The sequence below is a fragment of the Acinonyx jubatus genome, chromosome D2 (genome assembly GCF_027475565.1).
Source record: "Acinonyx jubatus isolate Ajub_Pintada_27869175 chromosome D2, VMU_Ajub_asm_v1.0, whole genome shotgun sequence".
NCBI lineage: Eukaryota > Metazoa > Chordata > Mammalia > Carnivora > Felidae > Acinonyx > Acinonyx jubatus.
In genome coordinates, this window is record NC_069393.1 from 11,973,553 (window position 1) to 12,001,264 (window position 27,712).

Here is a 27,712-nt window from a genome sequence, read left to right on the forward strand (position 1 = left end):
TGCTTGGGATTCTCTCTCCCCCTCTCTCTCTCTGCCCCTCCCCTGCTCACACGCTGTCTCGAAAATTTAAAACAAAAAAGTCCTGCTTCCAAACTGTTAGCTGCTAGAAACAACTGGGTTGCAGGAACACAGTATGTGTCATCGCAAGAGACTAAAGTTTTACCGGTTCTGAAATTTCAGACATCACTGGTTTTCAAAGTCTAGATCATTTTTTCCAGCAAGACTTATAGCCTATATTAAGAACATGCAGCTTCCACACATTACCTGGAAACTGGTGGTGAGCAGAGTCGTGGGCTAGGGGAGGGGGACGGAACAGGACGGGGAGGGGGGAGGCTGTGTAGCAGGGCTTGGGGAGACTATATGGAGACATTGTGGGGAAGAGAATTCAACCTCAGGATCCACGACTGAGCAACTCAGACATTCCTAGGTGGCCACGCTCTCCCGCTCTGTCAACCAGTGAGTAAAATGGCCTTTTTTCTTCTTTTTCTTTCTTTCTTTTTTTTTTCTTTTTGGAGAACTCTCCTGGCTGACAAGGCTCACAGATTTCCACAGCAGAGAGAAGTGTCTGGAAGAAAAGGATGAAGTTCTACGGTAGACAGCCTGCATATTTAATTCGAATGGAAGGCCTTTAGAACAAACTCGGTTTTAACCTATCCCTATACACATACACAACCAACTAACAAACAGAAACTTCCGTCTAGACTTGAAGGCGGCCAATGTTCCTTCTTATTCTCCAGAGCAGGAAACCAAGTGAGTGATGAGCCTTCCTGGGTGCGGAATCTCTGGCCATCATCTCACCAAAGATCCAGCAACCTCCTTCCCTGTTCTAAAATGGTCAGGGATGAAGGAGTGGAATATGTCATGTCCTACGGATGAGGGAGCTTGGGAACAGGTGGCCCTGTGTGTGCTCCGCCATTTCGCCCCAGGGAGATGCCAAGAACTGACTTCCCATCAGCTTCCTGGTTCTGGACCCAAAGCTGGGAAATTGATCTTTCTTTTCAATGTTAAACCACCTCTACTTGAACGTCCTGTCACTTGAGAGTCAGGAGGAAGGAAAATACATCCGTGGAAATTCTCTAAAAAACATAAATGTGAGTTGGTATTTCTTTTCCTACAAAGAGCCAGAGGAGGCTCCACACAGGAAAAAGAATTCCTCAATACAGGAAAAACGAGAGGGGGAAAAAAAAAACAAAAAAAACCACAACCCAAACAGGTCTCTTCACATTCCACCTGTGAAAAGTGGAGCCTTAACAGTTATAAAACCAAAGGTGTGCTAACAAAACAGACCCGCTCCCCCCTCCTCGGAAGGGTCAATCCTGCTTTTCAATAGGTCTTTGCAAAGAGGAGCCCAGCACCAGCCTACACGGGATCTCCTGGGGACTCAGAAATGTCAGGTGAACCAGTGGGAGAGCTTTTCATCTAAGTGCAGCAAACTTCTCCTCGGAACAAAGCTTGGTCCCGGAGGCAGAGACGGGTCCACATGGCCCAGTGACAGAGATTTTGTCTCCCGGCCCGCTGCCACAGTGTCACAGCGGAACCCTTTCAAGGGGACAGGAGACGATCAGACCCAGGAACTGCTTCCCCACAGGGCTCAGTCGGGCACTGAGGCAGAAAAGTGACTGGGACGGTGAACAGCACGGGCTCTTGGGCTCAAGTGACCTGCACAACTTGTTTTAATAATAACGATGATAAATATAATAATAATAACATCATCATCATCGTAATAAATATGAAAGCCGCTCCAAGCCTCAGTTTCCCGGCAGCTGCCAAATGGACCCAGCAACGGCACCTACCTCCCAGGACTGTTATCAATATTCAAAGACACCCAGCTGCCACTCCGCAGTCATCTGGCGAGTAAGCCAATGTCTTCACGCTTGGACGAACACCCCACAGCAAGGAGGACGGACACACGCGCGACAACACGCGATAGGGTGGGTCTGGCGAACGCAACGCCGAGAGAGGCCAGACACGAAAGGAGTGCGCATGCTGTATGACGGCGTTTACCCAAAGCTCAAACACAGGCAAAGCAACAGGATCGGTAGTGTTCAAACACAGGGCGGCCACCCTGAGCTGGCGGACCACGCATCCGCCCGGTCCCAGGCGGGCCGGACCGGTCACCGGCACAGGTGGGCCGCTCCCCGAGGACGCCTACAGGGAGCAGCAGGCAGGGAGCCCGAGAGACGTGGCCCTGCTTCTGGAACTGAGACTCCATCCGTGGAGGATCCACACTGAAGCACACGCCCCGTGGCCGCGTTCACGCAGCAGGTGGAAGGAGCCTCCGGCAGCAATCACCTAGCTTAGGCATGTCAAAACCTGAGGTCCGGTGGGGGTGGGGGGGAGTACACTAGGTTTTTTTTAACGTTTATTTATGTATTTTGAGAGAGAGATAGGGAGCGAGCAGGGGAGAGGCAGAGAGAGAAAGAGGGTGAGAGAGAATCCCCAGGAAGCTCCACACCGTCAGCACAGAGCCCAACTACAGTCTTGAACCCACAAACCGGAAGATCACGACCTGAGCCAAAATCAAGAGGCAGACACTTAAACACGGAGCCACCCAGGCGTTCCAGGATTTTTGTTGGTTCGTTTGTTTCTTTAAAACAGGGTTAACCTCTGCAATCATACAACACAAAGAAATAAAAGGCATCCAAATCATCCAGGAGGAGGTCAAACTTTCCCTCTTCACAGATGACATGATACTCTATATGGAAAACCCAAAAGATTCCACCCAAAAACTGCTAGAAATGATCCATGAATTCAGCAAAGTGGCAGGATATAAAATCAACGCACAGAAATTGGTTGCAATCCTATACACCAACAATGAAGTGACAGAAAGAGAAATCAAGGAATCAATCCCATTTACAGTTGCACAAAGAACCATAAAATACCTAGGAATAAATCTAACCATAGAGGTGAAAAATCTATACACTGAAAACTAGAGAAAGCTTATGAAAGAAACTGAAGAAGACACACAAAAAATGGAAAAAGATTCCATGCTCCTGGATAGGAAGAATAAACATTGTTAAAACGTTGATACTACCCAAAGCAATCTACATATTCAATGCAATCCCTACCAAAATAACACCAGCATTCTTCACAGAGCTAGAACAAATAATCCTAAAATTTGTATGGAACCAGAAAAGACACCGAGTAGCCAAAGCAATCTTGAAAAAGAAAACCAAAGCAGGAGGCATCACAATCCCAGACTTCAAGCTATACTACAAAGCTGTCATCATCAAGACAGTATGGTACTGGCACAAGAACAGACACTCAGATTAATGGGACAGAATAGAGAACCCAGAAATGGACCCACAAACGTTTGGCCAACTAATCTTTGACAAAGCAGGAAAGAATATCCAATGCAATAAACACAGCCTCGTCAGCAAGTGGTGCTGGGAAAACTGGACAGCGACATGCAGAAGAATGAACCTGGACCACTTTCTTACACCAGACACAAAAATAAACTCTAAGTGGATGAAAGACCTCAATGTAAGACAGGAAGGCATCAAAATCCTCGAGGAGAAAGCAGGCAAAAACCTCTCTGATCTTGGCCGCAGCAACTTCTTACCCAACACGTCTCCAGAGGCAAGGGAAACAAAAGCAAAAATGAACTATGGGGACCTCATCAAAATAAAAGCTTCTTCACAGCAAAGGGCACAATCAGCAAAACTAAAAGGCAACTGACAGAATGGGAGAAGATATTTGCAAATGACAGATCAGATAAAGGGTTAGTATCCAAAATCTATCAAGAACGTATCAAACTCAACACCCAAAAAACAAATAATCCAGTGAAGACATGGGCAAAAGACATGACTAGACACTTCTCCAAAGAAGACATCCAGATGGCCAACCGACACATGAAAAAATGCTCAACACCACTCATCATCAGGGAAATGCAAATCAAAACCACAAGGAGATTCCACCTCACACTTGTCAGAATGGCTCACATTAACAACTCAGGCAACAAGAGACGTTGGCGAGGATGCGGAGAGAGAGGATCTCTTTTGCATTGTTGGTGGGAATGCAAGCTGGTGCAGCCACTCTGGAAACCAGTATGGAGGGTCCTCAGAAAACTAAAAATAGAACTACCCTATGACCCAGAAATTGCGCTACTAGGCATTTCTCCACGGGATACAGGTGTGCTGTTTTGAAGGGACACATGCACCCCCATGTTTAAAGCAGCACTATCCACAATAGCCAAAGTATGGAAGGAGCCCTAATATGCATCGATGGATGAATGGATAAAGAAGATGTGGTATATATATACAGTGGAGTATTACTCAGCAATCAAAAAGAATGAAATCTTGCCATTTGCAACTATGGGGATGGAACTGGAGGGTATTATGCGAAGTGAAGTTAGTCAGAGAAAGACAAAAATCGTATCACTTCACTCCTATGAGGACTTTAAGAGACAAAACAGATGAACATAAGGGAAGGGAAACAAAAATAATATAAAAACAGGGAGGGGGACAAAACAGAAGAGACTCATAAACATGGAGAACAGGGTTACTGGAGGGGTTGTGGGAGGGGGCATGGGCTAAATGGGGAAGGGGCACTAAGGAATCTCCTCCTGAAATCATTGTTGCACTAGATGCTAACTAATTTGGATGTAAATTTAAAAAAATAAAAAATTAAATTAAAGAAAGAAGAAAAAGTAAAATAAAACAAAACAAAACAAAACAGAATTAACCTGATGGGCTGGCTTCGTCTCCATGGATCATGCATTCAAATCACCGTGCACCTCTATTTTGCTGCAGTTTGTGGACAACATGCATGGAGTGGGAAGACGTGACTATCAACGGATCAAATGGCTGTGCAGGCTGCGTGTCCCTTCCCTCCTTGCCTGCTTCTGTGGATTACATGAAGAAGATACTTCAGCTGAGTACGCGGAAGAAGCCTAAAAGAGCTGCTAGTGAGCCTGACCCCCCGGCCACGTGTTCAAACCCTCATGGATGGACGCGAGGACACAACGGTGCCACCACAATCCTGCAGGATCACCGCGGAGCGACTCCACGCTCTCGTGTTCTGTGATGGGAACACGGCGAGTGTGAGGCGCGTCCCCTCAGACACACACAAGGCCCCCATTGTCGCACCGTTGTGCTTCTGGGCAGGCGAGAAGATATACGATTTGGGATACTCGGCCGTAGCCTCAGAATTACGGGGAAGGCCAACGGCATCTCTGGGCTTTGCAGCCTCCCCGCTCCCTGGGCGAAAAAGAGAGACTTCCAGATGCCTCCCCTCTCTGTCAGCACAGCGTCAATCTGCCCACGCTTGTCCTCCGTGTCCCTCCTCCTTGTGAGGACAGGCACACCCCCTCCTGTTCCCGGCGCCGAGGAGGTGAGAGGGGGCACGAGGGCCACCCCCACCTTCTGAGCTCGGCACGACCTCTGCCATCAACCCCGTCAGCACTGCCTCACTTGATAAGATGGCCTGACACGGGGGCGCCTGGGTGGCTCAGTCAGTTAGCATCAGACTCTTGATCTTGGCTCAGGTCACGATCTCAGGGTCGTGAGATCGAGCCCCACACTGGACTCCACGCGGAGCATGGAGACTGCTTCCAATTCTCTCTCTTCCTCTCCCTGCCTCCCCCTTCTCAAAGTAAATATATAAACATTAAAAAAAAAAAAAACAAAAAAGATGGCCTGATATGGATGATGGAATGAGTCACTCTGCACCATTCCATGCCCGCTTCCAGTGACTGCTGTCTTTCTTTTACAAACGTCTCTTCAGCTGCGTGCTTCCTAACTTTTCTCGAACACAAACATTCTGCACGGTTATCAAACACACGCTTTCCATCTCAAGGACCTAATCTTAAAGCTCCAACTCAAGTATGGACAGCTCCCATTGAGGTAGGTGGTTTCACAGCCCTGGGAAATCCCCTCACGGTACATTATAAAGACGCCTTGTTTGAATGTTGGTTAACTCTGCCCCCCCCCCCCCCAACAAGGGTCTTCTTGGTTCAACTGGAAAAATTAGCCCCAAGGCTGAGCTGACTGGATTCTGTGTGCCTACCTCACAAGCCGTCCCTCTGTTGATTTGTGCGGGCGAGGCTGGGGCACAGGGCGGAGCGTTCCGCTTTGCTCTTCTGCAGACACACAAACGAGCTAACTTAGCAAACCTTAAGCAAACAGATCTTTTATGGAAGATCTTTTACCAAAATGGAAACCTGGATCAGCTGAGCAAAAGTTTTAGTTGTTGTTTCTTTCTTCCTCCCCTCTCCACATCTATCTGCCTTCCTTCCTCTTTCTTTCTCTCTCTCTCTCTCTCTCTATTAGGCATTTGTTGAACCTGGATAAAGATGTAAACTTGGATTTCTTTGAATTGACATGACAAAAATGTGATTTAAAAAGCGTGGCATGTTTAATGACTTCTCTTAGTGGAACCAGGGATACATTTTCCTTCCCTTTAAGGCAGAGTTTTGCTGCCTTGCAATTTGGTTATAAAATGCCTTCAAAGATGCCAGGCCCCTTTTCCCTGTTAGCCTAATGCTACTTGTATCATTCTCCGGTCTTTTCCCTCCCCTATTCTATTTTTTTTTTTAATTGTGCAAATTACCTTTAAAAAGGATATATAGCATCTGGCCCAGAATCATGTCCCTATTTCAAAGGCCTCCTCGTGTCGGCCGATCGCCTAGCTCTGCGTCACGTCTGCTTTCCACAATAGCCCACAACTGGAAACTACCCACATGTCCCTCATTTGGCGATCATCAACCCCTTATACATCCCTGCAGTGGAATGCTACTCAGCCATAAAAAAGAACGAACAATACGTGCTACAATGTGGATGGACCTTGAGAACATTTCACCAAGCAAGAGAAGCCAGACGGAAAAGACCGCGCATTGTATGATCCCATTTACAGGAAACATCCAGAGCCGGAAAATCTTTGGAGACAGAAAATAGACAGTTGGCTTCTTGGGACTCAGGGTGGGAACAGGAGTGATGCAAATGGGCACATGGAATGTTTTGGGTGTGGTGGACATGTTCTAAAATCAGGCTGTGGGGCACCTGGGGGCCTCAGATGGTTAGGCGTCCGACTCTCGGTTTTGGCTCGGGTCACGATCTCACAGTTTCTGAGTTCGGGCCCCGTGTCAGACTCTGTGCTGACAGCATGGAGCCTGCTTGGGATTTGGGATCCTCTGTCCCACTGCCCCCCCCCTCCGGCCCCTCCCCTGCTTGCATGCTCCCTCCCTCTCAAAATAAATAAAATTTTAAAAATAAAATAAGATTGAAATGATGATTGCACAGCTGTAAGCATCCTCAGGTTCTTCGCGTATTACGTGACTGCATCATTAAATTGGGCCAGTTTACAGTATGTAAATTCATAATAGTTTATAGTGTGTAGATTAGACTTCCAGAGAGCCGTGTTTAAGAACATTCTTACACATATTCATTGTTTGATGGAAACCCTGAGTTAGCCCGTTTCATTCCCTCACTCAGAACCTCTTTGGATTCTTGTACCGGTTCCAAAACATGCAACTTTGGTCTACGACTAAGACTGCACATAATAATTCACTTTGACGCTAACCTTCACCTGAAATGAAGAGCGTCTCCTGTTTGGAAGTTTCTTTATTTCGAGGAGACTGTGGTAAGCATGACTTCAAGAATTGCCAAGCTAGGGCTGAGCTGTATGATGTTCCTGGACGCCGAAGCCGAGGCCCTAAGAAATGCGTGGCTGAATACATTGTGGTGGGGGGGCGGTCCTGTGCATTTCAGGACGGTTAGCACCAACCTTCTCCCTGCTCCTAGTTGTGACAACCAGAAACTGTCTCTGGACATTGCCAATGTCCCCGGAGGGACCCGGTCGGCCCTGGTTGGAGAATCAGGGCCACACGGCAGTGAGAATGAACAAATTCCAGCCACACACACACACACACACAACACGGATGACCTCCTCGATACAACTTGGGCACGAGAAGCCAGACACAGGAGAGTCTGTAACACACAACTCCTTTTACGTAAAGTTCAAAATCTGGCAGGACTAATCAGATGGCGACCTTGGGGGAGGGAGGGAGGGAGGGAGGGAGAGAGAGAGAGAGACTGGAAGGAGCTTCTGAATTTCCACTGGCAGCTGTTTCTCAGTCTAGGTGTTGGGTACACAGGTGTGCTTATGAAAATTCACTGGGCACTACAGGTAAGATTTATAGATTTTTCTGTATGTATATTATATTTAAAGAAAGTTTAAAAATAAGGGCCATTGCTGCTACAGCAGCAAAGGGGGCGTTCAAGGTAACTCGGGAGGGCGCGGTGCTTCGTAACAGGGGCGCTAACTCATTCCTCCACCGTGACTCCTTCTGGCCCACCCTTACTGCAGGACAGAAATCCAGTGTGCTCCGCTGATGAATGACAGCTTGTTCCCCGGGCACTTTGTCATCCAGGTGCCAAAACCAAGAAAGCCACAACCACCCACCCGGCCCTGCCCATTTTCAACTCATGCTTGCAGAGCACAGGGCTGTTTCAGTGTGAAACAGAGTTAAAGGAGACAAATCAAGGAAGTCTCGCTCCAGTGCTAAAGAAAATAGTCGGGGCGCCCCGGGTGGCTCAGTCAGTTGAGCATCCGACTCCTGATTTTAGCTCAAGTCATGAGCTTACGGTTCGTGAGTTCGAGCCCCACGTCGGGCTCTGTGCTGGCTCGTGTGGAGCCTGCTTGGGATTCTCTCTCTCCGCCCTTCCCAACTTGCTCTTTCTCTCAAAATAAAGAAAGAAACTTAAATAAAATAAAGTGTTTAAAAAAAAAAAAAAAGAAAGAAAAGCAAAGAAGAAAATAGTGGGTCTAATTCCCAGATCTGAGAGTACCACACGTGCCCAAGATGGCTGCTCGCCACGGTCGTGGAGAATGACTTTTGCAGACTCCATGCTCTCACTGTCCGCTGGGACCCCTCCAGACCAATGACCTGCCTTGCAGAGTGTGGACCAGGGCCAAGGGTGGAGTGGCCATAATGACCTTTGATCTAAGCAGACTTGGGTGACATCAGACCCAGGCTTACTAATACGACCAGCGAGTTCACTATACCATTTCGCTGAAAGCCTCAAAGTATCGGGAGTTCCTCACAGCCTTCCAGTCTCCTACTTGCAAACGCACGTCCAGATTAGCAAATAAACTCTCCATGGGTCTCCCGTGTCTCTGCACATCGTGTGGGTCGGGTGCCAACTGCTTCCAAGACACCAAGCCATTTGGTCTCGGTCATTTTTTTAAGTAGGCTCTATGTCCAACGTGGGGCTCGAACTCATGACCCCAAGATCAAGAGTCCCCCACTCTATCGACTAAGCCGGCCAGGTGCCCCTGTTCATTTCTGATCCCAAGGTATATAGACCCGCTACAGGTGAAATTTGTTTTTCCTCCTGATAGTTATATAGGAGATTTATAGTAAAAGGATCATTTTGAATTTCTTCTGAGTTTTGTATAAATGGGCACACGGTGTTCAAAACAGTTGTAACCAAATGCACTTCAAAATAAGACAGAAGGAAAAGTTGCCATCCGAAAGAAACCAAGCATAAATCAGAAAGCCTGCCATTAACTTAAGAACTGCCATGAGCTTGATTCATCTAATCTTTTTAAGTCTACGTATCTGTATTAAATGAAAGTCTACTTTTTCTTTTATTTGCTGCATTAAGAATGAATAATCTCAGGTTGCCTGGGTGGCTCAGGTGGTTAAGCGTCCGACTCTCGATTTCCGCTCAGGTCACGCTCTCACCGTATTGAGGTCGAGCCCTGCGTCGGGCTCAGCGCTGAGCGTGGCTCCTGCTTGGATTCTGTCGCCCTCTTTCTCTGCCCCTCTTGTGCCCCACTTGTGCTCTCTCTCCCTCAAAAAATCAAAATTAAAAAGCAAACAATAATGAATAATCTCTATGAAGGTTACTGCTATATATAGCAACTTACTAATTTTTAAACCTAATGAGATCAATAAAGCTGATTAAAACCCATATATCAAAACCCTCAGATAAACCGAGACAAGGAGTCTATTAACTTGGGTGGAAAAGGTACAGTGGTTATAAATTAATTTGATTCATTCTAAGCAATTTTAGAAGATAGGAACGAAATGGGGTGCCTGGGTGGCTCAGCTGGTTAAGCGTCCACTCTTTTCAGCTCAGGTCACGATCGCGGTTCACAGTTGAAACCCCACGCCGGGCTCTGCGCTGACAGTGCGGAACCTGCTTGGGATTCTCTCTCTCCCTCTCTCTCTGCCCCTCCCGTGCTTGCACCCTCTCTCTCAAAATAAATAAACATTAAAAAAAATAATAAATCATCTACAGAAAGAAGATAGGCACGAAATACATAAATGGACAGCGTATCTGCCCATGAGGCCCATGAGGTCCTTACGTATTTTTCCCAGAAACGCTCAATTTACACTCACGACTCACGAAGCAAAGGCATTTTTGGAGAGTTCTCCCCATGTGGCTTCTTACGACGCAACTCCATCAAACATGACAAAGGGGTTCTTTTAGATTTACTCCCATCAGAACCCACTAGGTTCAACAGGGAGGTCTGGAAACTTCCACGCTCCACAATCACAAGCTGCCCACGAGAATGGGCCAGTCTCTTGAATGCGATGTGAGAATAGGCAACAGGGCAACTTTCCAAGGAATAGACAGTCACCACAAGCCAACAACAGCTGACTAAGACAACGCTCTCCAGGTTTTTCCAGAAAGCTGTCTGCTCATTAGGTAATGGTGAAACAGGACAGGCCTGGCAAGCTTTTAAACATTCCAGCTGCAGTAGTTAATTTTAAATATTCCACCAGCAATGCAGCGATCACAGAAGCCTGCCTTTGCGGGGAAATGGCCTAACATATCTGGAAAAAAAAAAAAAATCTGAAAAGTAAGTATCATCCTGAAGTGGAGAAACCCGTCTATTACTAGCTAGTTGGGGGGGCCTCAGGCCTGTCACAATGCTCCCCATCTGTACAGCGAAGGAAATAGGCCAGGCCACGTTTCTCCAGCTGGGGGGGGGGGGGGGGGATCCACAGAATCTTCTAGCTGGCTTTTAAAGAAACCAACACAGACCCCAATCCAGTCGGATTTTCTGGGAGTGGGGTCCAGGCATCAATATTCTGGGAAGCTTAGCAGGGTTGAAAAACACTGGACAAGACAGATGGTCTCTAAGGTTGCAGCCAGGTCTCGTTAATGAAGGGAAGCAATCAGCATGAGCACACTGGATGGAACACAAGACCACACAAGACACAGGCAAGCGTAAAGAGAATTCTAACCAGGGACTCACAGCACATAGGTATCAGCAGAGAACGGTCTTCTCAAGTGAAACTTGGCTTCCCTGTACGTGAACAATAAATATTCTTGATCAATAAAAACAGTAACAGAACCATTCGCAGCCCAGAACCACATGAAAGGTATTATGTCATTAGCCTCTGGTGGTGTTCGAACTTGTTATCCAATTCCAAACTTATGGCATACATACGTATCGAGCTCTGAAAAGTCAGAGACTCAAATCTCTTTAAAAACATTTTTTTAGGGGTGCCTGGGTGGCTCAGTCGGTTGAGCATCCGACTTCGGCTCAGGTCATGATCTCGTGGTCCGTGGTTTGAGCCCCGCGTCGGGCTCTGTGCTGACAGCTCAGAGTCTGGAACCTGCTTCGGATTCTGTGTCTCCCTCTCTATGTGCTCCTCCCCTGCTCACACTCTCTGTCTCTCAAAGAAAAAAAAATAAAATAAACATTAAAAAAATTTTGTTTAATTTTTTAAATGTTTATTTCTGTGACAGAGAGAGACAGACAGAGTGAGAGCTGGGGGAGGGCAGAGAGACAGAGAGGAAGACACAGAACCCAAAGCAGGCTCCAGGCTCTGAGCTGTCAGCACAGAGCCCGACGCGGGGTTCAAACTCACAAACTGAAAAATCATGACCTGAGCCGAAGTCGGACGCTCAACCGACTGAGCCACCCAGGCGCCCCTCAACTCTCTTTTTAATACAAACTATAAATCAACGAGCATGAAAGTGGGTTGTTAATCTCTCACTGGAAAATTCCAAGAGTTGATAGGGCAAAGCCAAGAGGACTGGTTTGTTTTGTTTTGTTTTAATTTTTTTTTTCAACGTTTATTTATTTTTGGGACAGAGAGAGACAGAGCATGAACGGGGGAGGGGCAGAGAGAGAGGGAGACACAGAATCGGAAACAGGCTCCAGGCTCCGAGCCATCAGCCCAGAGCCTGACGCGGGGCTCGAACTCACGGACCGCGAGATCGTGACCTGGCTGAAGTCAGGACGCTTAACCGACTGCGCCACCCAGGCGCCCCTAAGAGGACTGTTTTATAGGGACAGATACCCTCGTAGTTTTATGGAAGAAGGAGAGGACGTGTAACCATTACAGCCAGAACCAATAACATGACTGGAACAGCATTTGTAGGTCCATGCCTTTGAGTGATCCACTTGAATGGAGCCTTAGAAAATAAAACAAGATAAAAACCCTCCTTCACCTGGCCTGCCACTGCCTTGAATTCTAGTCAGTAGGGCATGCATTCTCAAACTGCGGACGTTAGACATAGGCCCTGTAGGAGGTCCGTGGACGCTATGAAACAGTGCGAGGCGTTGTGCGTGCATGAATGTACCCGTGCACAGAGGTTTCTTACTCTTTTCTGAGTCAAGAAACCCCTCGGTAGCCAGCTGCGATGGAAGCCAGATCAATCCCTTCTCAGAAAAAAAAGAAAAGTATTCAAGTGCACTCAATAAATTCCAAAGGGTTGCAAAGACAAACAATGAACCGTAGCTATGAGAAGTGGGTTTTTTGAATTACAATACAGTAATAACTATCCTTCCTTATCAACTTATTACGTAACAAGCTCTAGTTCTTCAGACCGCCACAACAGGTGTCTTCATTTTGTATTAGTAAAAGACACAGATATCTTGGGTGACATCAGCAACGACCTAATGTGACATGAAAACGTCTGTGGTTTCTCTCAGTGACATAATCAGAACTATTGCTAATGCTACCGTGGTTCGTCGGGTGGGTTCCTCATGCAAAGAAGTGATACTTTCTGTTGGAGGTCATAGAAAATATCGTCCTCATCTCTGTTCACAATTGTCCTGAGTTCTCTGGATTCTAGAGGAAGGACCTTTGATCTATGCCTTTATCCATCCTGAAGTGATTTGTTTATAGGCGTCCAGGAAAGGTGGAACATTAGACCCCAGAGCACCCAGTGAACATTTCAGGGACTGGTGTCGAAGGCCCTGCAGACACAGAGCCCTGAACAGTCGCAAAATAACGGGGAGAGAGAGAGGGTGCGGTGCTCTCTGAGATGGGACCGTAAGGACAGCTCCATGATTTTCTGGAACCAAAATTCAAATGCATCTTATTTTTAATTTAATGCGTTCCGCAGAGTTCCTTAAAAAACGTACAGTGACTTGTGAGATACAAGAAGCGGAGCAAACGCTCACGAATCGGAAACGTAGGAGACAGAGAGATGGGAAAACAACACAGGACATACGGCGAAATGGCAGCAAACATAAATCTACTACAAAAAAAAAGGAAAGTGAGCCTCGAATTCACTTCTGAGCTTGCTGGCAGGCATCTTGAGGCTGAAAACCCAGACAGTTGCACAAGTTACAGTTTCCAAAGGATGATGCCAAAAACAAAACACAGCAAACAAACACGTCAGAAAAATAGAACCTTTCTGGTACTTTGACCAGATAGAAATTTCTCCCATGGGTCTCTGTAAAGAGAATACCACGTGTCACAATAAATGAACAATAACCTCAAGAGTATCATTACGGGAGAAATGACAATGAGTTTCTAGGAACCTTTTTAAAAGTAATTTTTTTAAAAAACAAGGCAATGGTAGGGGTGCCTGGGTGGCTCAGTCGGTGACGCGTCTGACTTCGGCTCAGGTCATGATCTCACAGCTTGTGAGTTTGAGCCCCGTGTCAGACTCTAAGGTGTCAGCACAGAGCCTGGAGTCTGCTTTGGATTCTGTGTCTCCCTCTCCCCCCTCTCTCTGCCCCTCCCTTACTTGCTCTCGGTCTCAAAAATAACCAAACACAGTTCAGTGTGTGTGGGGGGGGGGGGCGGTGCTCGAGAAGGAAGGCTAGGCACTCAGGCCTCTGAATGCAGATATGAGGGCTAGGCTGACAGGCCAGGGACCTGAGTAAGTCAGAACTCAGCACACTGACCCCCCACTGTCAACAGCAGGAAATGGCAAACTTTTCACAAAGGGTCAGACAGTAAATATTTTCAGTTTCACAGGCCACGTGGTCTATTGCACAGACACATCTCTACCACGAAAGCAGCCGCAATGTGTAAATGAACGGGCATTGCTGAGTTACAATAAGCTTGGTTTATAGACACTGGAATTTAAATCTCATATACTTTTTTTAAAAAAAATTTTTTTAACGTTTATTTTTGAGACAGAGAGAGACAGAGCATGAACGGAGGAGGGTCAGAGAGAGAGGGAGACACAGAATCTGAAACAGGCTCCAGGCTCTGAGCTGTCAGCACAGAGCCCGACGCGGGGCTCGAACTCACAGACCACGAGATCGTGACCTGAGCCGAAGTCGGCCGCTTAACCGACTGAGCCACCCAGGCGCCCCAAATCTCATATACTTTTCACACGTCACGAAATAGAATTCCTCCTTTGATTTTATTTTTTTTGTTTTTGTTTTTGTTTTCTTACCAAACCATATAAAGAAATGTAAAAACTGTTCTTAGCTTACAGGCTATAGCAAAACAGGGGAGGGGCTGGGTTGGGGGCCAAGGACGTAATTTCCTAACTTCTAGCACACAGGGTCACCCACCCCCACCCAGAGATCTCCTGGACACCCATCCATCTCTTTCCTCGAGTTTCTATCTACAGTCACTTTTTGAGATAATTACCATTTCCACATTTTATAGGCACCTGCTCACAAAGCCAACCAGGATGACACCATAAAAAGGGCAGAATTTTTATGCTCCATGGAAATAAGAGCATAATCCAGGAAGAATTAGCAGCAAAGAAATGGTTGAGCTCCCAGTCTCCTCGTTAAAATAAACACATACACACACACACACACACACACACACACACAGTAGTAAACCTGAATATACAACTTTCCCTGTGTCCAGGATCATGTGTTAGTCCTGGAGAGACATATAAACACATGGATAATTATCACAAGCACTTAATCCACCTGTTATGGGTGTTACAGCCCGAGCTCTCTCGATGGAAACGAGACCACGTAATGTCTCATGACACACAGTGAGTTGGTGCAATCCCGGGAAGAATTCAAATATTCAAAATCATTCAAATAATCACTCCGATGTCCCTGAGCCTCTGTCTGCGGAGACAAAATGAGGTGCGAGGGGCCCTGGGAACCTGGGGTTGCCACTGGTTCCCAAGAAGGCCCTGTCTCTTAAAGCTTATTTATTTATCTTTGAGAGAGAGACAGAGCATGAGCAGGGGAGGGCCAGAGAGAGAGAGAGAGAGAGAGAGAGAGACACACAGAACCGGAAGCAGGCTCCAGGCTCCGAGCTGGCAGCACAGAGCCCGATGCGGGGCTCAAATCCACAAACCGTGAGATCGTGACCTAAGCCGAAGTCGGACGCTGAACAGACTGAGCCACCCGGGCGCCCTGCCCCCGTCCCCATCTCTTTATTTTAGCGTCCTCACCTGTGATCTACCCATTCTGGAGAGCTGCTCGGATCAGTGAGAAGAGTGTGATGCAAGAAAGGGAGCGTGCACGGCCCAGAGGAGGCCCCCTACAGATCAGGGACGCGACACTCGCCCCTGTGCCAACACAGCACACATCAAATCGCGTCTCCCCGAGACACGTGACTGCATTCAGCACGTGCCCCAAACTGCGCGTTTCGGGAGCTTGACACAGGTCTCAGTCACCCTTCCAAACACCGGCCCTGTACACAGTGGGCCTCAGGCTGTGTTGATACCCCTCTGTATCTTTTTTTCACTTTTGCGACTGGTCCCGGTTAGGAGCTGTGCCTAGGATACGGGCCCCTCGCATGGTGAAGGATTAAAATTCTGTGCTGGTCTAGCACGCGCAGAGGCCAGGCACGCAGCCTGGGGGCTCTGGGGACGCGTAGCCCATGAGGGCTTGCCTGTGCGGCGCTCACATAACGAACAAGGCAAAGGCTACGCTTACATGTGAGTCACTGCAATTACTTCTACGGACACTTACTCCTGAGTGTACGCATTCACCCCCTGGAACACTGGAGCTTTGTGTTACTCGAGCGAGATGCTGGGTTGGATTCCTAACATCACTGTTCCCAACGCTGGCTGCAGAGCCTCATCCAAACTAGAATTTACTGCCTTTTAACAGCATTTGCTAAAGTCCACGTCTTCTGAGGAGCACACCACATTCCAGAAAGCCCCTGAGGGACCTTCCTTTCGAGGGAAGCGCAGCATCTTGCTGGTTTCGTCGCGGCATTCATCCGCATCCACAGAGACGGGATCTAAAAGTGATGTCTAAAGGATCAGAATAATCCTCACTCGGAGAGTCTTAGTATCCGTCACATCCGTTACAGTAAGGCACGAAAGAAAGAGAATGATTGAAGACACGTCTGGCCCAGCTTGGCCACTTACAGCCGCGTGTCCCGAGGCAAGTTATGTAACCCCAACGAGCCTGAGCGTCCTGGACCATAAACTGGACGAAAACAGCAAGTGCTTCGTAGGTCACTGTGAGATAAGACTCTGGAAAGTCCCTGAGTTAATGTCTGTCCCTCCCTCTGTTTAGGGAACCCAGATGGATCAATGAGATACCTTTCTGAACCCTGAGGGAGATGTATAATGTAATCAAGAATTCGTATCACTGCATGGCGTTTAAAAGGCTTATTAAACAGTGGACTCAAACACACACACACACACACACACACACACACACACACACACACACACACACAAAGGAAGAAATCAGGTACTCATGATGACTCCGGTTTTTCCACTCATTAAAGTAGTTACCTGTGCAGGTACGACACATCCTTTTGATGGAACTTTCTATCCGGGGTGTCTGGCACGGGGATGACGTGGATTCTCGCGATTTCTAGACTGTCTCCACACTACTCTCCTCATTGAAATAGCGTGAGCCTACTCCAGGAAGGGGTTCAGTCTCGCCCCGCCTATAAATACACACGGCCAGTGCCGCTCTCCTTCACACCATGAGGGTAGGCTCCAGCCTCCCACATATGGGCCTCCTTGAAATTGGAATCTAGGCCTTCCTGTTGTTTGTCACTGAGGAGGTGGCCCGGGACTTTACTGACCTCCTGATGACAGGATGGGGCAACTCCCAAAATGTTTCTTCCAACCGTGGTGGAAGGTGCCTCTTACAATCTCACAGCTTCTAGGTGCCCCTCATCGGTCCCCAGTGAAGTGCAATCAGTCGCTGTCTGGTCGCCAACATCCTTAAGCCTCAACCTCCATTTGGGTCAAATCCTTATTGTATGAAAAATGCACTGGTGGCCCAGTCTGCTTTTACCATCTAGAAATCACAGTTACAACTTGGCTCAAGTATTAGCAGTTCTAGTGGGAACAAAGCATTCTGTTTGTGTTTGCTAAATACTGACACAGCGGGAACATGGGCACCTGAGGGGCTCAGTCCCTTAAGAGTCTGACTTTGGCTCAGGACGTGATCTCATAGTTTGTGGGTTCGAGCCCCGCGTTGGGCTCTGTGTGACAGCTCAGAGCCTGGAGCCTGCTTTGGATTCTGTGTGTGTCTCTCTCTCTGCCCCTCTCCTGCTCGCACTCTGTCTTTCTCTCTCTCTAAAAAATAAAAGTTAAAAAAAAAATTTTCAATTGTCTCTCTTTTAAAAAAAATAAAAAAATAAATGAAAAAAATAAAAACATAAGCAAAAAACTATTGCCCATACTTGTGGCGTCTGAAAACAAAGAAAATTCATTTTCCCATTATTCACCTCATGTCACCAAAAGGGAAAAAAGCGTGGGATGGTAAAGGTCACAACATTTGCTAACACCTGCCATTCACTCTTTTCTAAAAAGTGCTGGGGAATATCTCTAAGCAGAATCCATTATTATCTTCGTGAGGTATTAGCACGAGGCAGCTGCCAAAATATTTTACAAATGAAGCATACTAGTTACCCAACCCAGCTGCGCTTTTGCTACTGGGTGTTGAATCTCATTCCCTCTGTGAAATAAACACCTTATTCACCACGGAGGAGCTAATGCGATTTTTAGCATCTCCTGTGGGGAACTCTCCAAAGACTTCTTTCAGTGAAATGAGTTCCCTTCTGACTATTTGTCCACAAACTTGCTTCATGAGCTGTTAAGGCCTAAATCAGTTAAAGCACAGGAACCCTCTGAATCGGGTGCCAAACGCATAAGGGCTCGGCGCTGGAGATAAACAAGTCACAGCAGAGAAGGGATTTTCTAAGACAACGTGCTCTCCACATCAAAACTCCTGGTGCGTATGCAAATCCCTCAGGTGGTATTCTAATGTCTCGGTTTTATCAGCTCTCTCCTTACTCACGATTAAACACAGTGGGATGAATATACAATTTTTTCTTTTACTTTTTAGTAACTACTCACAACGTCATTGTACTACTGACCCAATGGCCCAAGATCTGTAACTTGTATACTTTAGGAAAAGACTCCCTGCAGGGACTCGCCATCTAGGTAGATTTGCCTGGCAGGACCACACAATCATTGTAATTGACTGCATGGTAGGGTCATGAACTTAGGAGTACACATGGATGGATTCTGAGGTTAGACTGGAAATTCCGAGAACTATAAGAACTGAGGCTTTCATGCGCAACTGACAAGGTCCAGCTTCTACCGAATGCGGTTTTATCTATATCGCACAGCATATAATCATTGACATCTCTTTTTCTCTTTTCTTGATAAAACGATTAAACCGTAGGAGAAGGCTTAAGGAAGAGTGACTGAGGTTGGGGGAGCGGGTTGAATTTTCTAACGAGAAGCAGGCCGGCCAATGAGAAAATATTTCAGAAAGGTACCCTTACATTTTTCGAATGTTGCTCTTTGGTCTGTGTTTTCTGTCTCCAGAATGTCAAAACAAAATGTGAAAGCTAAATCAGGGTGTACTCATGACTCACCGATAATCAGCTTTGGGAGTGGTTTTTTCTTCATCTATGGAGAATACTTCCTAGTCAATAAAAGAAACCAAGCTGCAGAAAAATGGGCTGGGCTTCCTCCAAAGAGCATATGATTGAGACAAAAGTGCTGGGTATGCAGTGAGTGATCAGAGTTCTACCTTTATGGTGGTGTCACCAACCAGCTGGCCAGGAAGGTGGCCACAAGCCTTGGCAAAGGTTTTAAAAGCTGTGTATCAATCGCCAATTATAAAGGGCTTATTAAGATGAGCTCTGAATTTTTCTTCCACAAGTAAAATGCTAGGGTTCTTTTAAAAATATATTTTTTAGGGGCACCTGGGGGGGCTCAGTCGGTTGAGCTTCCAACTTCAGCTCAGGTCATGATCTCAGGGTTCGTGAGTTCAAGCCCCATGTCATGCTCTGTGCTAACAGTTCGGAGCCTGGAGCCTGCTTTGGTTCTGTGCGTCTCTCTCTCTTTCTGCCCCTCCCCAACTTGTGTTTTCGCTCTCTCAAAAATTAAAACAAAAAAGATAAAATAAAAATAAAATAAAATAAAATAAAATAAAATAAAATAAAATAAAATAAAATAAAATAAAACAAATATATTTTTAAGGGGCGCCTGGGTAGCCCTGTCAGTTAAGCATCCCATCCAACTCTTGATTTTGGCTCAGGTCATGATCTCACAGTTTGTGAAGTCGAGCCCCAAGTAGGGTTCTGCACAGGCAGCCCAGACCTGGTTGGGATTCTCTCTCTCTCCGTCTCTCTCTCTGTTCCTCCCCGAGCTCTCCCTCAATCTCTAAATAAATAAGTAAACTTAAATATATATATATATTTTTTTAAGTAGGAGCAGCCCAAATAAAAAGTAAATAATTTAAAATTTTAGCTTAGTAGAGAAAAGAGTTTTAAAATTATATGAGAAAAAAAAGAAGAAAAACAATTGTATAAGAAGTTACTTGGGAATTTTGTGGATTTTGGCCTAGAGCGCTCAAGTACTGACTGGGCAGAAGGTTGAAAGAATAGAAAGGCTGTGTGGGTGGGGTGTTACAATTAGAAGAAGTAAATGCTGTGTTTACAAAAGACTTAATGACAGAGTTTGAATGGAGTAAAAAACTATAATTGGAAAATACAAGGCTTTAGTAGCTATAGTTAATTACGGCAAGACCAGATCCCGGTTAAGTTATTCAGCAAATGATTGGTGAGTAAACCAATGCACAGATACATACGTGAAGACTTGACAGGAAACAAAAAGGGGAAAGATTTTAAGAGACCTTCCGGAAAACAAAATAGTGTACAATGGGACCACATACGGACGACCAAAAAGTGAATTCAGGTTTTTAACAGTAGGAAATACAAGAAAATAAAAATCATCGCCAACATCTTGAGTTGCTGATTTTGCTAGAAATTGGGAAGACATGAATTACCCACAAATAAATGATGATTGGGGAGAGTACAGAGGAATGAGGTTATGGGGATAACATCTCAGACTGCACCCTGGGTGATTTATTTAAGTCTCAAAGTCAAGTCTGCAAATGATTTTCAAGGCACAAACCCAGCATACATTAAAAAGGAGAAAGGCACACCCGGGGGGCTCAGTCCTACTTCAGCTCAGGTCATTATCTTGCGGTACGCAAGTTCGAGCCCCATGTCAGGCTCTGTGCTGATAGCTCAGACCCTGGAGCCTGCTTCAGATTCCGTGTCTCCCTCTCTTTCTCTCTCTGCCCCTCCCCACTCTCTCTCTCTCAAAAATACACATTAAAAAAATTTTTTTAGTAAGTAAAAAGAAAAAGGAAAAAAGTAATTATTATTAGACTGGCCACAGACACTTGGCGGATAAATATCACTATTTTTCATAACAAAACACATAAAGTAGATGTTCACCAGATATTTAAAGCAAACGATCACCTTTAATGATGTAGCATTTGACGTAACCGATTTATGCAATGTTTAGAAAAGCTATACAGTTTTATTGCCAGAAGTTAATATTTGGTGCTGGATAGATGAAACCTGCCGTGTTTATGCTGCAGTCATGTTAGAGCAAATTGGACTTCCGGAGTAAATCTGAAATGCAGAAAGAGTTGCTGATAAGGCTTCAAAGGAAGTCACAACTGGTGGAAGTCATTGCATACACCATGTGTTATCACAAGAAAGTTTTGGTTCAGGATTTTAGACAGTGGCCCTCTTGCAGAGAGAAGAAATATTTCCATCTCGTGCACTAATTTGTTCTAAAGTGCAAAAATGTTTTGATGATCGAAAAGGCGGAAAAGAGGAACAAGACCAAATCTGCCCAAATAGAATGTTATTGTTAACTGACCTTCCTGAAAAGCTTTATTTCCTATTTATGGAAAGCAAAGGGTGCTTAGATGCCGGTGCGAGTCTGAGAAGGGGCTTGGTGTCCTGTGCCTGGTACTGCGCTTGAGGAGGGAGGGGCCGAGTAGCTCCGGGGGCTCTGAAAACAGAGGGCATCAGGCCTGCTTCTGATCCCGGACAGACCCCAGGGGGTAGGGGGCACAGACAGACCCCAGCAGCCCCCAGAGCTCCTCACAGTGCCAGCTCAGTCACACAAGGGCAGAAATCCAGTTCCCACGCTCCTGGGAATGGCGGAGAGTGTCAAGGATCTTAGCCGGCCTTGCCACAGCTCCCCCAGAACGGTGCTGGGGGCAGCACCCAAGGAGGGCATGGGGAAGCAAGGAGAAGGGGCCTTTCAGACCGGAATGCACTTGAACTGGACCCACACTAAGGATGAGACAGGAGCGTATCCATCTCAAAAGACGCCCACACATGCAGAGCCATCAAGACAAGGTAAGCACCCCCCACCCCGACATTAGTACTTTGTAGGGAAAAAGGATTAAATTAAATCTTTCTGACTAGCAAACTGATTTAAGTTTTTAAGGCACTTGTTTTTATTTTTATTTTTTAAATGTTTCTTTATTCAGAGAGAGAGAGACAAAGGGGGGGGGGGGAGAGAGAGAGAGAGAGAGAACAATCCTAAGCAGGTTCCGAGCTGTCAGCCCAGAGCCCAATGGGGCTCGATCCCAGGGACTGTGAAATCATGACCTGAGCCAAAATCAAAAGTCAGACACTTAACTGACTGAGCCACCCAGGTGCCCCTTGTTTTTAAAGTTCTCCCTTTATAAGAAGGATACAAATACAGAAGGTAAAGAAATGATATGAAACGTTACTGACACACAGAGAATCCAGAAGAGGCAGAGATCTCCGTTTGCAGCAATGATGGTCAAGGTCATATACATTTCCTTCCACGGAAACAAGTAGAAAAAAAAAATGCAAGTTACAACATAAAATAATCTCACTGGAAACATCGAAAGCTGACAAGATAATAAGAAACCACCAGGTTAAAATCTGCAGGGAAGAGGCAAGCAAGCAGGGAGCTACGTTTGTCCTGATAGGGGCAGGTGTGAACTGATTCTCACAACTGATTCTGATGGCCTCGCAGGGAGAGAAATCAATCAGAAACTGAAGCCCAGAACATGTCCAAGGGAGAAGAATCAAAAGAGCCCTTGTCAAGGTGAGCGGCGGGGGGCTCAGAATCCCCCCCAGCAAGTAAGAGTGCATGAGAATACACCCGCCTCCCACCCCACGCGGAGATCCTGACCGGGGAGGACATTCCACCTCGGCACTAGAAGAATCCGGAAAAAGGGGCGGGGTGGGCGTCAGCACTTGTAGTCTACAGCTGGCCCTTGTGCGCCAAACTGCACCTCCAAGTCACCTCACCTGGGTGGTCTGAGACTCGTCAAGTGGTAAATTTAGGTTAAAGTGGCCCCAGGCACGGGCAGAAACAAAAGCAAACTCTCCCCGGAGGAGGGGGAAAAAAAAAAAAAAAAAAAAGACCATTCATCCTAAGCCTCCAAGAATCCCTACAAGTCATTTTTCAGTGGTAATGACAAATACCCAGGCAAAAATAAGCAACCGCGCAAGGACATGTAGATAAGACAGGGGGAAGGGGAAATCTCAGAAGAATACAGATCGCCAAGGCGAATTCATCCTGGGATGAATTCTGGAGGCATTTGTGCAACAGCTTCGTGTTGAGCATCTAGTCGGTTCCAGGTTGTACGCCAGGCTGCTGGGCATGCGTGCCCTTTCTGCTGTCACATGAACAAGTCACCCAGGGACGCAAGGGGAGTTGAAACACCATTATATTTATATATCCATTTGCTTTTGGTGTCTGTGTTTTCCTAAGAGTTCCAAGCACAAAGACCAAGCAGTGCCCTTGACTCTTTACTGATAGATTTTGAAATAAGCAGTGATCTCCCAGAGAACGGAGATCGACCTCATCCATTCCGGCCCCCATTCCCCATTCAAGTTATGCCGAATTCACCCCTCAGCAAACCACAGAGCCACCTGCATTAACGGAAAAGGGACAAAAGACACAGATAACTATGTCAGGGTGGAGTGCATTTAACTGTAAAAGTCCACAAAAGAGGATTTTGGAATCATGGCACGAATTGGACAACATTCATTGTGAGGCAGGTCTGGAAACAGCCGGAGGCACAGGAAGGGTGGAGAGAAGTTAGTCCAATACTGACCGAAGGCCTTTCTCAGTTGGCCAAGGTGGTTGGCAAAACCTTGTTGATAATCTGGACACACTGCTCACCCCCCCTTGGTCTCCTGTCCAGCTTTTCACAGTCAGGGTGTGTATTATCACTTCTATACGCCTGCAGCTGTGTGCTCTTATGAAATATTCTGGTGGTTCTTCTGTACTCGGCGTTCGGAACAGGACCTGTGCTTTCTGCTCCCCGTTTGCCCCACCAGGACGGTGTAGTGTAGGAACAACAGTTACCACATCCGGGGTGCTCGCTCCAGGCCTTGAGCTGTGCGAGATACTTTTTTTAGGGATCATTCACTCCTCACCAGAATTGTAAGGGGTAAGTGGTCATTACCTCCATTTTACAGATGGGGTACTATGTGCCAAGGATACGGAGGGAACAAGAGCCTGAATGCGAATCCTGACTTGCTCCTGGCGTTCTCCTCCCCTGGAGATGAGGCTCCGTTTGCTGGGGGGGGTGCAGGCTGCGGTGCAGGTGAAATGAGATACAGGGTGGCCTCTGGGGGAGCGCTGGTTCCTCCTTCCTTCCAGCTGGTTCCTCCTTCCTTCCAACGTTTACTCATCTAAAATTCATGTCTTGCCTTGGACAGCATCTCCAAATAGGTCTAAAAGTAGCTACTGTTGGAAAAATAATGTCCTATTGTATAGAATCTTTAAAATAATAAAAGGTAGGGGAGCCTGGGTGGCTCAGTTAAGCGTCTGACTTGATTTCGGCTCAGGTCATGAGCTCACGCTTTGTGGGATCGAGCCTCAAGTCAGGGTCTGTGCTGACAGTGTGGAGCCTGCTTGGGATTCTCTCTCTCCCTCTTGCTCTGCACCTCTCCTGCTCATGCTTGCTCTCCCTCCCTCTCATCAAAATAAAATCAACAATCTTGAAAACACTAAATAAAATAATAAAAGGTAGATCATCTCTTACATTTATGAATAACTCTAGGGTTCCAATGCCCCTTCACCCCCTCCCCAACCATTGGTTGGTTGGGGCCTTTGGAAAATATTTTCCTATCTCAGTTGTCTTTTTTAGGTCCATTGTCTGTCTCCTGTCTCCAGGACACAATAATATTGTCTGAACATAATAACATTGCCTTGAAAAATGCTAATCCAGGAAATGATGCAAGAAGAAAGAATCAGGCCTTTGCCTTTCTTTCCAGTCCTCTGGAGCGCTCTGACTCCTTCCTTCTCCTGGGTATGTGTGTGTGTAGGGGGGATGTTGGTGGCCAGGCTAGAGTTAAGCCAAGGGACGGAGGGGAGCATTGTGACACACAGCCATCTTTGGTTTTCATGGTAAGGATGTGGAGCCCAGCAGGAATGTGCTACCTTCCCTTTTTAAAGAACACTACATTTTTTGGTCAAGCTTGTGAGAAAATCATCCTCGAGTCTCTCATCCGGAAAATGTGGCAAAAAAAAAAAAAACATTGTGGGGGGAGATGTATTCATCCCAGGATACTGCCTGACACACAGTAGGGGCTCAACAAGTGTCTGAAGTTACTGCAGGCGACTGTATATTGAACATCCTCTTTAACAACGCAGAAAAGAATGTAATGGCTCCCGTGAGTCTCTGAAAAAGCCCAGCCTCCCCTCTAGGAGAGCTTCCTAGAGCAGCAAGACTCACTTCTCAAATAATGATTATTTCAGAGGCCACACACGTGGATATCTTTTGCTTTGGACCGCAAGGTTTCAGAATACATCTTGAGTTAGCATTTAAAGCTTGAGAGATTTCCCATGCATTTAAAGCTGGTTTGGCTGACCCAATCGCATCTATCTGGCCCTTTGGGCATGAGCGCTGGTACCTGGATTATAATCGTGTTGGCTAAATAAAAGCTCAGGAACCCTGCAGCTTTTTCAGGTGTTAACTAAATCCTATACAGAACACACACACACACACACACCCCAAAGAAAAAAGAGAAGGTTCAAAATGTGTAACCAGAGAAAGCGAAGCCTCTGGCGGTCACGTTTCTACACTCTCTCTGACCACACAGTTCCCAGGATCAGTGTGGAAAGCTCCTGGTCTCCAACCCCACTCGCTCCAGCAGCTCTTGCGGAGTGGGGGCATGAAGGGAAAGCCCACCTACCCCTTCCTTACTAACGCTTGAGGAGGCTCCCTATCAGAACAGGGAAGGAAAGAACTAACCCCCACCCCCATTTGCAAAGCTACCAAGTGCCACCGCAGCTCATCACTTAAAAGATACCATTCAGAATTTTACAGAAATTAACCAGACTAAATGGGACTAAAACACAAGTGATTTTCACTTAACAATATTTTTAAAGATACCACAATACTGAGAGTCTCCCCACTTTAAAATAGCTCCTATAAAAGGCAGCCGGATCCCATCCCTCCTCCTGGGCCTTCCTGCCGGGATGGGTCCTGTGGTCTGAAACGAGGGGGCCCCCACCCCCTTTCCCTGCAGCCCCTGAATCGCCCCACCAGGCTCCTCCCCCAATTCTTGGCTTTCCACGTCTCCTCCCAGCCCGCCAGGCACAGACCTCAAAGATAGCTCAGTAATAGGCAGTCTATAATCACAGTAATAAGCACGTATCAAGCGCCTACTATGTGCCAAGTTCAAGTCTAACTATGGGAGCAGGGTCAACCCATGCGGTAACCACAATCATCAACCTGAGGCGTGCAGCGTGGTGAGGACGGATGCTCAGCAGTCAGACTGCGGGCTGGGACCTACGGAAGGCTTGCAGACCACCTGGTGTGGCCCAAACGCCTTCCGCAAGGCTCCTCCCAGGTCCGGTCAAGGATCACAGCTGCCATTTTTAGGATGCAAAATTAACAGGAGCCCCTACTGCTAAGTGAGAAGGGAACTTTTCTCTTTGACAAGCCCTCTATCTCCCATAACGGGGCGGGGGGGGGGGGGGTGGCGCAGATTAGTTCCGGACAAAACCGAGCCTCTAAAAGCAGCTAACCCGCCGAGCCCAGGAACCCCCGGGCCCGGAACCGATGCCAACAGGGAGCTGACTCCAGCTGGAGGGCTAAGCGCTGCGGGTGTAGACAGCGGCAGCTTCCTCCGTGAGGTCTGTCATTAAAGCGCACTCCGAGGAGGCTGCGTGGACCAAGCCCCGGTGGCTGTCGCCGACGGGCGCCCAGCGACCAGACCTGGCGGCACCGGGCTGGGCTCAGCCCACCGCCCACCCCAGCGGCGCGGAGCTCACACGGAAGAAAAGGCGGGTCCCGGGAGGCCCTTGGGGAAGGGAGGAAGCGTCCTGCCTCGGCCCCTCTCCCGCGCCCCGGACCCGCCGCGCAAGCTCCCGAGGTCGCTCCCGGGCGCGGCGACCCCGAGGGGCGCAGGTTCCCGGAGGCGCTGGCGGAGAGGGCCGCCCGGGGGTCCCCCCGCTTCCCCTCCCCTCCCCCTCCCCCGCGCCCCGCGGCTCGTGCGCTCGGCGGAGTGGGACGCGGGGCCCCCGGCAGGCGCGGCGGGGGACGGGCGGCCCGCAGCCTACCGTCTTCTGCTTCTTGACCCCCGACATGCTGGCGGGCTGGGCGCTGCGCGGCTCCGGGAGCGGAGGCGCGGGGACGCTCCGAGCGCGGCGGCGGCGGCTGGGGCCCGGCTCCCGGGAAGGAGGTATAAAAGGGCTCCGCAGACACGTCGCACTTCCCTTGACCGGCCCCCTCCTCCCACTCCTCCCCCCGCCGCGCTCCTCTCCGCCCCGTCGGCTCCGCCGGCAGCGCCCAGCCCAGGGGACCCGGCGGCCGTCTGGGCGGGGTCCCGGGCCCGGCCCCCCGACTCGCCCAGCCGCTGCGCCCGCGCCAGGCCAGGGTCAAGTTCGCCCTGCCCGGGCCACTCCCGGCGGCGGCCAGGGCGCGCCCCCGCCCCCGCCGGGAAGGATTCCCGCCTCCGGGACCGGCTGCGGGGCGCCCGCGCGTGGGCAGGGTCCTCGGTGGGCACCGACGGCCGGCCCCGCTTCGCCTCCGCCCGCAGCCGGGGTGGGGGGGGGGGGCGGGGGGGGGCACGCGCCCTCTGCTTCGCGCGCCCCCGCGAGGGCATCAAGGCCTCCTTTCTCCTCGTTTTACAAAAGAAGCAATCGAAGCTTTCAGACTTTCCCGAAGGTACATTCTGAGGCCGGGGGATTCAGACCCGGGCGGGCGGCCTCCGCAGCCCAGGCTTTCTACCCCAGCGTCCTCGAGCGTGCTGCTAAAATCCAGAGGCCAAGGTTCGCCTGCGCCTTTG

General features: G+C 48.0%; 1 protein-coding gene across 4 annotated transcripts in view; it reads right to left on the reverse strand.

The window, feature by feature from the left end:
- The window catches only part of PAPSS2 (3'-phosphoadenosine 5'-phosphosulfate synthase 2), a 73,109-nt gene extending 45,922 nt beyond the window's left edge, over nucleotides 1–27,187 (reverse strand). The window contains exon 1 of one of the 4 annotated variants that reach the window (XM_027049945.2): nucleotides 26,985–27,187. In XM_027049945.2, coding sequence (XP_026905746.1) covers nucleotides 26,985–27,011 — 27 coding nt within the window. In that variant the 5' untranslated portion in view covers nucleotides 27,012–27,187. Of the gene's footprint in view, nucleotides 1–4,684; nucleotides 4,843–26,984 lie in introns of those variants that run through there. The other 3 variants (XM_027049947.2, XM_053207873.1, XM_053207874.1) reach the window with 3 other exon arrangements.
- Nucleotides 27,188–27,712: the final 525 nt, after the last annotated feature.